This window comes from Sceloporus occidentalis, unplaced genomic scaffold (genome assembly GCF_023333645.1).
Source record: "Sceloporus occidentalis isolate IW3139 unplaced genomic scaffold, rSceOcc1.0.p SCAF_11, whole genome shotgun sequence".
Classification (NCBI taxonomy): domain Eukaryota; kingdom Metazoa; phylum Chordata; class Lepidosauria; order Squamata; family Phrynosomatidae; genus Sceloporus; species Sceloporus occidentalis.
This window is the reverse complement of record NW_028316991.1, coordinates 5,914,699-5,928,245: the sequence shown is the minus strand read 5'-3', so window position 1 is coordinate 5,928,245 and position 13,547 is coordinate 5,914,699. Positions and strand designations below refer to the sequence as shown.

The 13,547-nt window shown below is 39.8% G+C and overlaps 1 protein-coding gene across 1 annotated transcript; it reads right to left on the bottom strand.

Moving 5' to 3' along the window:
• Positions 1–3,437: 3,437 nt before the first annotated feature.
• Positions 3,438–8,371, bottom strand: LOC149305483 (ganglioside-induced differentiation-associated protein 1-like). Its single transcript, XM_089477361.1, has 6 exons — positions 8,318–8,371; positions 7,491–7,683; positions 6,620–6,793; positions 5,271–5,365; positions 4,091–4,205; positions 3,438–3,817 (listed from the first exon to the last, which is right to left on the bottom strand). The coding sequence occupies exons 2-6, from the start codon at positions 7,594–7,596 to the stop codon at positions 3,438–3,440; spliced, it is 870 nt and encodes a 289-aa protein (XP_089333487.1). The 5' UTR covers positions 7,597–7,683; positions 8,318–8,371.
• Positions 8,372–13,547: the final 5,176 nt, after the last annotated feature.

The window sequence follows — 13,547 nt, the reverse complement described above, 5'->3', positions numbered from 1 at the left end:
ACTCCAAAGCCTCTCTTCAGCCCATCCTGCTCTCTCAGCAATAACCTGCTACCTCCCATTCCCCTCTGCTCGGACCCTTCCCTTCCTGCCCCCTGTTCTGACCCAACTACTCCAACCAACTCGACCTCCCCACTGATTCGCCCACCCCCTTCCTGCCCCTATTGCCCTGACACGGCCACTACAGCTCACATCTGATCCTCCCAGCCCATTCTGCTCTGACCTATCCCCTCCAACACCCTACAGCTCTAACCCACCATCTATCCTGCCCCTCATCCCTCCTCTATCCTTCCCCTTCTGTTCTGACCCACACTCTTCTGCCCCCTCGGCTCCTCAGTGCTATGTAAATGAAAAGGCCATTGTTATATGTTACTTTAAGACGACTAGACTGCAATTTGCAAATGTTCTAAAGGCTCATTAAGTTTTCTAATTACAGCTAGATATGTCACAAGAGAGTGGTTAAAACTTAGGTTGTAAATTAAATTTTTTTAAAAGAAAGATTGTTATAAATAATTTGAAGTCAAACTAAAATAAAGCTAAAAAGGGAAAATGACACATGGTTATATTTTGTTAAAGAAACATTGTTATAATGTGTAATTTAAACTCAAAGTAAAATAAAGCTAAACAGGGAAAACAGCATATGGTCACGCAAAAGAAAATGTAATGAGAACATGGACAGTTCCAAAACCCTTGAGTCTTTCCAGAGACTAATGAAGCAATAAGAATTACAAGAAAATGATTGCGTGTAGAGAAGTAAGCATGTATACGAAAGGGTTAACGCTTTCGTGCAAACTGTATGAATAAATCTGTATTATTGAAGCCAGGTCCTTGGATTGGACCTTGTGCAACCATACTTGGATACTTCCCAGGCTGAGGCTGGAGTTCTTCCTCTTTTGGGCAGTGGTTTAATAAGCAGTACAGCTAGCTAACCATGGGGGCAGGCCTAGCCACACGCATGGCCATAACTACCCTCAAACAGCGTTAAGTGGGCCTCGGGTAGTGGAGACGTGGAGCGTGCTACTCCCCTACCACGAGAATAAGTGACCCTGAGAGCTAAACTCTGAGAGCTCTCAAGTTATGTGTGCAACTGAGTAATTCATATAAAGCATGGCCCAAAATAAATCCAATAAGTCCTGCACCTGTATTTAATACATTCATGCTATCCTATACCTAAACCATGCTACCTATAATACAAATACTGCAGGTTTATTTTTTTAAACTTTAAAGCCCTTAATACTACATAGGAGTCACAGAATTAATGAAGTACAAAGAACATGAACAACTAAAGATAAACTGTTGCAGTAACTGCATGCTGACATCTAGTGGCAAGTAAGCTGTACTGCTGGATTTTCACGCTGTAAAACTATCACAGTGGAAATACTGAAACTTTCCGGGTGTTTTATAATCATAAAAATAAGTACTTAAAAAGGCAACATAAAGCTAAAGTAGTCCTCCCTTTAAAGGGATCCAAAACAAACCTTAAAAATCCTCATAATAAACACCCCATGGATACAGTGGCCTTGGGCAAAAACTTCCATGGGCAGCAGGTGTGAAACTGGCCCCTGGGCTGCTCTTAAACATTTCACAATGATTTGCAATTTCATAGAGAACGTTCACAGTGTCTACAATGACAGGGTGTGTAGGTAACATTTACACTTAGACTGGGTCCTTTATGTGCTCTTTTATGGGCTTTACAAGCAATCCTTTCTGGTGAATGTAAGTTGGACAGTGGTGTACTTCGTATTATGTCTGCAAAATGAGTTTGAGGATTCTCTGTTGGTGGACAACATGACTGTACTTGCCCCCTGGGCTGAGTTTTGGTAGCTCTTCCAAACTCCCACACATATTTTTATGGTTTGGTCGCTCAAACACAGCATAGGGATATGATGTCATTTCTCACTTTCCCACTGCATTTAGCCACTTACAGAAGCAAACCACATTTAACACTTCTGTTCAATGATCGCAAAAATAATAAAGGCTTAACACTAATAATATTGTATTACATAGTGTGAACGGTATGCCAGAGATTTATGTGAAAGTAATGTGATATCGCTGGAATCATTTGTTAATGCCATATTAACACATTTTACCAAGGAAATAAGTTATTAAAACATTTCTCACTAGATTATACACTCAAACAGAAATCCTTTATATATATTTATTGTTTCTGCATGGCTTCTATGTTACGTTTCCTATAAACAGGGATTATTTATACATACACAAACATGTATTTTTTAGAAGACATGCACTAATCTCTATGGCACAGGCATACATAAAAGCAATATATTAGCATGATTGTGCACAACTAACAAACTTTATACTGCGATTTGTTTCCCTTCATGTTTATATTAGCACTGTATTGTTTTAATATAATTTAGAATCCATAATTGGTACAAAATTGGGGTCACAGAAGAAGAATGTTCCATTTGAACTCCACAATAATAACAACTTAGTTTATTTAGTTTCATATTACATTTCCAACACTACCACGATTATTTTCTCACAAAATAGGCATCTAGTTACAATGAGATTTTTATGTTTCAGATTTGAACAGACAACCAAATAGATGGTTGAGGTTTAGATACATATTTATAAGACCAACACATGAAAATGAAACACATTGAAATCACGCTTTGATTATAACGTAAGTAAGGTCATGTACCTTGGCAACCTCTGTTTTTGTCATCTAACCGCACACGAACAGTGTTAATGGCCAAATATATAACTGAATCTCAGGTTGCTAAGTAAAAATGAATTGAGTTGCGAGGTTATATGATATATTAGAAGAGATAAGAATCTAGGATTTGATTTACATTCCAAATACCAATATGCGGAGGTTGTGTGACACAAGCCAAGCCAGACCTCGAATGAATGGAAGAGGAGATCGCACTAATAGCTGTTCAAGAGCATCCCTTTTCTCTAATAGCAAGCTGGCTCCTGGCTGGGCTATACACCGGTCCATCCACATGGACCATACCAATATGTAACTATTCTAAAGGTGTCAATCCGCACAAATATTAAAGATGTGCGTTTGCTACAAAAGAAACTGTGTTGTCCATCATAATGAGGCAGCCAGCATGGACAAATGTAGGTGGGACTTCCATTTAGCTATATCCACTGATCTCCCTTAATTGTTGACATGACATGGTAAAAACACAAATTCTAGCAGACATTAAGTCTTAGAATCCTACAAGATGTAATTCACCTGAACCAATTTTGTCACGTCAAGACAAAGTTACGTTATATTTGTATTTCCTTATTTTCTGGTAAAGGAAACAGAGCTACAAATATCATTTCTGGAATGTCTCATATTTATTGTAAGAGCACAATGATAAGTATTTCACTTAAAGTCTGGGACACATTTTTAAGCAATCCGCATTCTTTCTAAAGAGAGGAGCCTAGATATAATGTAACGTTACACCACAGATAACTGGAAGAGGCTAAAAAAAATGCTTTGCCTTAATTGATAAGAACATATTGAACAGTCTTTTTCTAACACACATGAATAAAACATAACCAGCCCCTGCAAGCACTCCCACTACCAGAGTGGATCCCAGGAAAGAAGGTGCGCGCTTCTTGGCCACGCGGAACGCAGTTGGTAACACAGCAGAAATTAGGATATTGTTAACATTTCCTAGTAAACTGCTAAAAGTCTTTCTTTGAAGGATACGCTCATAATACATCTCCAAATTAGGGCGCTTCCCGTTACCCCAGTTTCTTCTTGCAAAACCAAGAAACTTCAGTCGATGTAAGGTTACAGCTAAAGAAACATCTGCCAGACTAAAAAACTGTCCACAAAGCCATGACTCCTTGCCTTCATCTATATCCAAGAGAAATGACAAGACACAAATTAATTAACGATACAAAAACCATGAGATCCATCTTTATGTATTTATACTACTGTCTCAAACACACCATAACAGAACATGTTTGACTGAATCCAGCTGCATCAGTACTTACAGCCCTACCGAATTTGTCCATCTGATACTGGAATCTCTGGATATCATTTACGCTGTTCTTATTAAATAGGCTGAAGGCTGTGAAGTTTTAACACATAAGCTGCCACATAAAGCTTTGTAAAAATACAGCTTACCCGGTGTTTCCTCAATCCGTCTCTGCAGTTCAGTCTCAACCTGATCCAAGACCTTTTCTAGCTCGTCGAGTATTTTTTTCAAGTATTTTATGTTATCATGGTCCATCAATTTAGTCTACAAAACACAGAATAAAGTATCGGTAATAAAAATAATTCAGGAACATTTAGTTTTGAAAGGGATGTTATTCACAGTTGTCTAGTGTACAATCACTATAACTTACTAAGAATTTGAATTAAAATTATCTAGCTTGACTTATATTTTTCTAGCTTACAAGATTCTTAACATTTAGCCTTAAGTATGACTATTTTATAGGTTCACTACTAACGGTAACTATCCAGTTTAATATAGTATGGTAAAATCTTTTTTTACATAATTATTGAGGATATATAGGGCTTACTGCACACCCACATTGGGGTAATTCCCATACACAGTATAGTGTGTGTATATATCTATCTATATATATATATATATATAGATATATAGATATATATAGACACACACACACACACACATATATATAAATATACACACATTGAATACTATATATATATATATATATATATATATATATATATATATATATATATATATATATATATACACCGTATATATTTCCCATGATAAGTTAAACCATGGATGCCTAGTTTAAAACAAGCCGAGTGCTGGGTTTTAAAGCTGGAGGCATTAGTTGCTGTAAGGGGAAAATGGTTATGTGACTTTATGGACTGTGCACCACATGTAAAGACATAAATAAAACAAAACAAGAAAACACATTTCCCCAGTATTTCTCAGTATATGCCAATCCAAATAATATAACTAAAGAGCAGTTCTTCTCTTTTTGTTTGATCTTTAACAAGAGACAGCAAACAAAATGAGAATGCTGTAGGAAATGTAGGGGAACACTGAACAGCTGAGGGTAACGCCACTACAGACCAAAAAAGCCTGGCATTATAGGTCCACTTAGCAAACCACATCTCATGCATGGTTGACACTGAAAGGGTTAAAGCACCTGTTTGTTGAGTATGTGCAGTAGCTCATGCATGCAACATGCTGCCAGCCCTATAAAAAAATAACACTTTACTGAACAATTACAGATTTATCTATTGCAATACATGCACAGCAACGGTATGTTTCATATAGCACCCGTTAAAACTCCTTTGACGGATCAGAAAGTCATACCTTTAGTCGCTTTTGTTTGGCTATGTAGGCGTCTTCTAGATCTGGGTTTTCTTGGGCAAGCTTCTTGAGCTCAGACTCAGTATTACCAATTTGAGCTGCATATAGAGAAAGCATCACATTTAGTTAGCATCGGGGATTTGGCCTACTATCAATCCAGCATTCCATCTGTTCGATCCTTGGAAACATCGACAAACAGAATGAGATACCAGATAGATCGGCTCATCTATCCATTTTCGTCCTGCTGTAAAAGCCTCAAACCTTTTTGGTCCTTGGTCTTGTCTCATATTCACCGCGATACCCAAGCATGTTTCAGCTGCCTCACTGCTTTAACCTCTACAACGCCGGCTGGGAGGCTGATAAACTCATCTACCACCCACTCAGCAACCCTCTATTTTTGGACTATTACCTCTAGTCTTAAAATGTCTTCTCCTTTGAACGATACATCCGTAATTGTTGGATCCCTTTATGTATTTAAATATTTCTATCACATCTCTTCTCCAAGCTATACACATTGAGATCCTTCAGTCTTGATATATTTTTGGTAAAAAAACATTCACCCTGTTATTAGCTCTTTTCTGAACGCTCCACTCTAGGCAAGATCTGTAAAGATGCATAAGCGCTTTCTTCTTACAGCAACTAATGCCTCCAGCTATAAAAAACCCAGCACTCTGCTTGCATTTCCCACTTTTCTGTTACAGTCTTGACAGGCCGGTTGCCATTTTAAGCCCGACCCTGATGAAGGCCAAGGTTAAAACGATCATAGGAGGCTTCTGTAACCAGAAGGGCATTTAATGCATTTCTGTTTTCCACTAAGTGTGTGCCTTTTTTGTTCCAACTGCAAATGCATGGGAGGATTCTGTAGAACGTGTCTACATGCATTTGCCCCTTTTACCACCTCCCAGCTATGTGCCGTGCAGAAGGTGTTCAGCCTCTCCTGTCACATGTTCTACTTAACGTCAGCTTCAGAGCTGGCTCAGCAAGCATTCCCTGTTCTCATTGATTCCAAGCAGTGGAGCAAAACATTGGACCACACAAGAGGTCTTCCATTGGAGCTGCAGCTTCTCCATAAGCTAAATATTTTATTTTTACTCACAACGTACTGTAATTTGCATTCTTCTTTGGTGATCCTGTCTGGGACAGAAGATCACAGACTTTGACCCTTAATAATGCATGGTGAAATGCTTCAGTCACCAGAAAGCACATGCAATGTACTGATTTAGCGAATAAAGCCCTTTGTGCATTCACACTCATCATGTGTAACTAAATACATCTATTTGAGCTCCCCACAATGGGTGGTTCTTATGTCCATGTGTGAGTGAGCGCGTCATTAGACCGGGTCATATACGTACTGCGAATTCTTGAGGTTGCGTACGCTGGTATCATGGAGTCTACGGTTAGTTCCGGATGTAGAATGCAGCCATGAGTATACGCATCCATGGGTAGCGAGTCGAGTAACTCTCTGTAGTGTTGCACTCTGGGATAATACATGCTACCCTCTTGTGGCATTAGCTTGGGAGTGTTTTCTGTGAATGGAATGTAGAAATATATATTAAAACTTTTGTTTCAGATATGTGTAAAATAACACCAAACGATGATTATTTTTTTAGAAAAGTGTAATTTGAGAACTGTTCATTTGCAAGAAATATATCTGGAATTCATATACTGTAAATATTAGAATGAATGTATACATATATACGCTATGTATTACAAAATACAGCAAAATGTGGGTGTAACGGGTTCACCAAGAGAGCTGTAGTAACTCCCAGAGATCACCCACATGTATCCTCCTCTTGTCCCCGGAATCACTTCCAGCACCGACCAGCATGCGCACCTTGGAACCCTGCTATGTGTACTCAATAAGTGGACACAACTACCTTGAACTGAGTACAGCAGGAATGAACAGTTTATTGTAGTAAAACATAGACTCATATAGCCACATAACTTCATTAACATAAATTAACAGATACATGTATTCAACCCAACCTTTAATCCCCAGTCAGCAATCCTATTGATGGGATTAATTAAACAATGGAGTTCCTGCCTGTTTGGCAGCCAGGCTGGAGCCATCTCTGAGTGCCTTGGGCCCCTGTATGACAGGTCATTCTGTCACAGTGGGCATCCGGCACTACTACGGAATATTGTTTAGGTCAATCTGTCGTGCAGAAAAGTATTTGGAAACCCATTACAGGGGTTATTTTATTCATATAAAAAAGAAATTACCATCTCTGAACGTGTGCTCCAGATAGTCTATTATTTGTGTAGCTTCGCAAATGATAGTTTCACCGTGAACTAGCACTGGAACTTCTCCGGAAGGGTTCAAGCGCATAAACCATGGCTCATTATGTTCACTCAAGGGAAGACTCACATCATGTTCCTCACACTTCAGTGATTTTTCTGCTATAACTAGTCGCACCTGCAAGGGAAGCAAATGTTCAACCGAGGAATACAATTAACATCCTTGGGAATTTATACAACTCAATAACATGCGTGCCTTTGACGTGATGGTAATTTTAGTATATCCATTAACAGTGCACTCGTACGGCTACCCACAGTGCACTCGTACGGCTACCCACAGTGCACTCGTACGGCTACCTGTGTAACTCTACGACTACTGGACCTTATTTGTTTTGCATTCATAGCTCCCAGACATTTCATGTCTCTTATAAAAAACCTCCCAGAGCACCCTGTGCACAGCATGATACATTACGGTCATAGCAGCATGGACACAAAAAAAACAACACCCCATCTGCACTCCCCACCCCGGCCACCGAGTCCCGGTATTCTTTACCAGCGAGATGTGGGTGTGACGATAGGCAGAAAAAGCCTCCATCACTGAAACATACCTCCCCCCCCTTGTTGTATGTGTCCATGTGCACACACATCTGTACACGGGACCAGATCATGTGACACACACACCACATAGTACGGATTCTCACTGAATACAGCTTAATTGACACCCAATAAAATGCCATGTGACCACGCCCCCTCCTCCGGGCTCCAGCCTCGCGGTGAGCTGTCCAGGTGCTGAAGCCCGAGCAAGCGCTCACCTTCTGGGAGGTGAATGAGTGCGTCCAGTGATAGAGGATCAGCTTGTCCCCGGCGCTCGGTTTCCCGGCGGGAAGGATGTCTGTCTGCTCGCCCATGTCTGCCGGAGAGAGATGCTCAGCAGCAGCCGTCTCCTCGCAGTACCGTGCCGCTGCCTCGCCTGCGGGAGCAAAGCATTCTGGGAGATGAAGTGCATAGAAACACGTGATCAGTACCGGCCCCGGCCTGCCAGCCGCCCTGACAGGAGGAATGTTTTATTAGCAGAATAAGGGGGTTTATAAATACGTTTTAGGAGAGACGCGGGAGATATGTTCATTTACTGTATAGAATCGTAATGTATAGGATTTGGTAAAAATGACCCCTCTGCTTGTAGTGGAGACGATACATATACTGGCTGCTGGAAATGTCTTTGATTATAGACTCCCTGCAGCTGAATAGGGGCCCTTGTATTCCCTATGGCCACCCCAGGCTTGGTCTCGACAATACAATGGAAAAGTATTGAAAGCGGTGCTTTAGTCAGAAAGTCTACACATAACTAAATGGATGCAGGAGCTAAATGCGGATTCTGCTTCTCCATCGGTTTAAAAGGATGGCTGCACTTAGTAGATACGGCCACAAGATGTCTCTGTGTTTCTAAACATGCTAAAAATGGCCAAACAGAAATCACAATTTTTCCTTTTACTGTTAGAGCAGCTAAAATAACAGTAAAATATACTTTAAACCCTCGACTATGTGCATGTTTTGTAATGACTAAAATCGCTGATTTGCGTTTCCAGGAAGGGACCTCTGAGGCACTCTGACACGCTGTTTCTATGAAATATGTTGATTTCAACAAAAGATGCCACATTCTGTTGGGCAAATAAATCTATATTGATTTTCCTTATTATCGACATAATATTATTGGGTACATAATAATTTACTTGTATAAATGAAATACTAGACTTGTGCACGATCGTCAGAGACGATTTTTGGGCCATTCATTTTCGGACAACAAATTTCATTTCCTGCCCTTTTGGTTTGGATGAAATCCAAAAAAAATGAGGGTTTTTCTTCAGAAACAAAATATTTTTTGCTCTCTCACCTCTACCTTCTCTGATAACCACCTCCGTGTCTCCGCTTCCCCATCTCCGCTTCCCCATCTCCACTTCTCCATCTCCAACTGTAATTTTCACTTGTTTTACTTTTTGTTAAGGAGCTCTGCATAATACTTATGAGAGATTCGCTAGTCAGGGTCATCCCCTTGGTTACACTTGTACCAATGCAAATATTTTAACTATGTGTTAATTGTGCGTTCTTTGAGTTTATACTCAGTAAGGGCTGGTTTATAACTAAGAAATACTAATGTAAAAATATTTTCTTTGATAAATCTGATTATGGTTTTTATTTTCTACTACTGTTGCAACCCAACAGTCCACAAAGCCTTCCATTTGATTTGAAATGGATGTCCAGTTCCATCTGATATACTACCAGTCTGCAGCTTAGATAATGCTCCTCTATTAAAGTTCAGGATAAATGTAGTTTAGTCGGTCTTTTGAAATTAACAAAAAAAATGGTACCAAGGGATAGAATGTAGGAAAGAAGAATTATCCAAGAAAAGGATAATTATATAAAAGTAAATCGTAAAATTGTAATACGATGTGATTGTGGGTTTTTTCAGCTTATACTACCATTTGGCTACCCCCAAGAGAATACTGGGCTGGATTCTCCATTACAGATTTGTTTACACATCTAAAACAATTCACACAAAATCTAAACATTCAATAACAAAGCACGTCACAGTCCATAGGATTCAATATGTTGGTAACATCCTGTACTTAATCCCAGTAGACCACTGGTGACTTCCCCTAATCTATGACCAAACGCATAATTACAAACCATGCTGAAAAGTTTTCTAGTGTTTATCCTTGTTTCATTTTCCCTTGCATGTATTGTTGACGTTCTACCCGCAATAAAATAAAATTCTCATTCAGTAGTTTAATATAACCCAAGATCTTTTGGCAGGCCTCCTGGTGCACTGTGGGCCCAACAAGTTGGCAGTGTTTTACGCAACGCAATCATTCAGCGCATACCCAGTGAATACTATTCAAAATAGTCAAGGTACCCCAAGTTTGGTGGGTCCTATGTCATTTTTACATGGCTGTCTTGCTTACTAAGGAGCTGGATCAGTGAGACTGCATTGCATGTTAACCCAAATGAGACTCTCAAGCAAGTGGCATAGTGGCGGGCTAAACAACAGGTGGCCATTGGGTGTAATGGAATCCCCAATATTTATGCTTAGGTATAGTTGTGCGCTCCCCTTTCTGTATTTTTTTTTTTGCTGTGTATATTTGTAGGTTCTGACCAAACCTTAGGTGAAACTTCCCCACCTGCCTCAGAGGTTCCACATTAATGGTGCCCAGAGAAGGCTTTAGATTGCTTGAGAGTCTCATTTGGGTTGAAATGCAGGGCAGCCCCACTGATTCAGCTCCTTGGTAAGCAATATAGCTGTGAAAAATTAGATAGGACTTGCCAAACTTGGGGTACTTGTGGCAGAATAGGCAATATATGGCTATATAGTGTGAAGGAATCCCTATTATTTATGCCTAAAATATGTGTTGGGGTATGTGCTGGGTATGCACTGAATTCTTAGTTTGTTTTGTGTATTTATGGGTCATTAATATTCTAGAGAGCCACCTGGCAATCTGGGTATTTATGTCTTTTGATGCTTTTTAGGTTGTGCGCTCCCCTTTCTGTATATTTTTTTTTACTTAGAGAATACTATATTCTCCAAAACATAAGGACACAATATATTTATAAAGGATTTATCTTGCAGCAGTAACTCTTAGAAAGTTAGCTACTTTTCCCACTCCATCATTCCAAAACAACTTTTGAGCTGGCTACAGGTGCAGTATGAATCTTTTAAGAAGTGAAAAATGGTCCTTTATATCTGTTTTAATTATTAAAATCCAACCCGGTATTTTTCTCCTGCAAAAAAGGGCCTTTCATGAGCTTGGTTGAATAGATAAAATTTAAATCAAGAAAAGTAACGCAGTAACTATACTTGCAGGGCTAGTTTAGCCCTACTTGCAGAAGAAGCCAATTCAAGTCCTCCCTGATTTACCCAGGCAACACTAGCAGGTCTTCTACACTAGTAATGTGTTCTTCCTCAGTGGCTGGGTTTAATATGGAATCCGGCTGCTAGCCTACTAACAGGTGAGTGGGCAAGGTCACGCGGTGGAGACCTAGCAGTTCTGCGGAGTGCTTCACACAAAACCATTCTGCAAAGTTGGGGGTATTATTCAAAAAGGGCCACCAATGTCAAGAAACTGAGACGACCAGAAACAAAGAATATGACGGCATGTAAGAACAATTTGTTCCGTCTAGTCTGCCTGATCTAGTGTTTCCTGATGTAAAGATTCAAATCGTAATCAGAATTTGGTCTCGCCTTTGATTCCGGATAGTAATATCCCTATCCCCTGCATGTTTAACATTCTTCACGGTATTAACCTCTGTCATTTCTGCTGTTCCAGTTATCTGCCACCCTCTCGGTAAAATAAAACTTCCTTACATTGCATCTAAGCCTCTGCTCCTCTACCTTTTGATTATGACCTCTTGTTCCAACATATCTCCTTTGAAGTAAGCTTCCCTCCCGTACTGTGTTAAATCCCTTAATGTATTACTATCACTTAATATATATCTGGAGCTTACTCAGATGTTTCATGCTGGTTACCCAATATTTTTGTTACACTGTTGCTCAGAATTTTGTAGCTAAATTTTAAATCTAATGTATTAGAAGAATGAACGTGCAGTGGGTGCAATCAAACTCCCTTCCTCACCCCTGGAGACTCTGACTCAAGTGTTATATAGCAATATCTATACGTATAGGAGCCCTGTAATGCATATACATATTCCCATGCTGTGCGATAAGTTTGAAGAAGCAGTCTTGGGCTTTAGGTCAACTATGGCCCACGCATTCAAACCGTAAAGAAATACACTCTGTTTCAGATATGCCTGATGCACATAGCAATAATATTGGAGACAGTCAGAGACATAATAAACATGCGGTTTTTCTATGTTTACTAAAACAAGTGAGAGTTAGGCCTGGTTCATTTCAGTGGAACAGAAAATCACAGAAATCAAGTGCACTCCATGTACAAGTGAGTCACTATCCCGTGCATATTTATAGTAATCCAAAGACACGGTATATCTGTGTGTGGCATCTCTTTGCGTAACAATCACGTAATACTTATAGCCAGATATTCTCCAGAATAACATGGGATTAGTGACTGTGTAAATATTTAATGGAAGCTGCAGCATGTCTCGGAGTGAGCTTTAGTCTCTGAGCAGTGTGAGGCGAGTGAATGTGATCTGTGCTGCTGGAGCATGACCATATATACTGCTGATGCTATTCTGGGGATCTGCCCAGCGCTAACAATCTCTGCCGTCACCAAAATTATCCACCCCCTGCCCACTTTTAACATTCCTCACATCTTAACTGTCTCTCTTCGAGAGGACAGCGCTTCATATGCTTATCCTCATTTTACTGGAGGAACTTCTATTTCTTCTCTCTGCTGAAACCAGCAGTCTTCATTTTACGCAAGCACAGAACTTTTATCTCTTTAGGTGGGTCAGTCCCTTTTGGGACACAAAGGCCTCTTTCTCTGTTCCACCGAAGTCCTTCCTTTCTCGGAACTCAGAATGTTTGGTGGGTATGAGCGTATCAGAGTGTTCTGTAGCCCTAAATAGCTACAACAATCTCCACATAGACTCCAGCAAATCCCTTTATATAGTACATTATATAACTAAAGTACGCTATATCCTACCCAATTACAAAATAACCTAAGCCCTGCTCCCTAGCTCCTCCAGAAAACGGAAGTGTCGCTCTGACCAAGGCTGGACTTAATGACTTTTGTATGTTGTATTCTTTGGAATTTTTCTAATATGTTTTTCACCACTACAGAACACAGGACCAAGTGTCACATTATCTTACTTACACTTAGGTAGCATAACCACACATATAAAACTTAAAAAGCAATAATAGGTTATATTACGTATTAAGAGGTGCTTAGGTTTTCCCAAAAGAAATGTCTGTAATACATAACATGAAAAAGTAAAATAAAACTTGGTATATATTCATGTTGTAGTAAACTGATACTTCAGTGTCTGATGCATGTTCTACAACGAAGAGTCAAGTACCTTTAACCCCTTCAGGACCGGGATTTTTAAACTAGGGTGTCGCTAAAGGACCGGAGC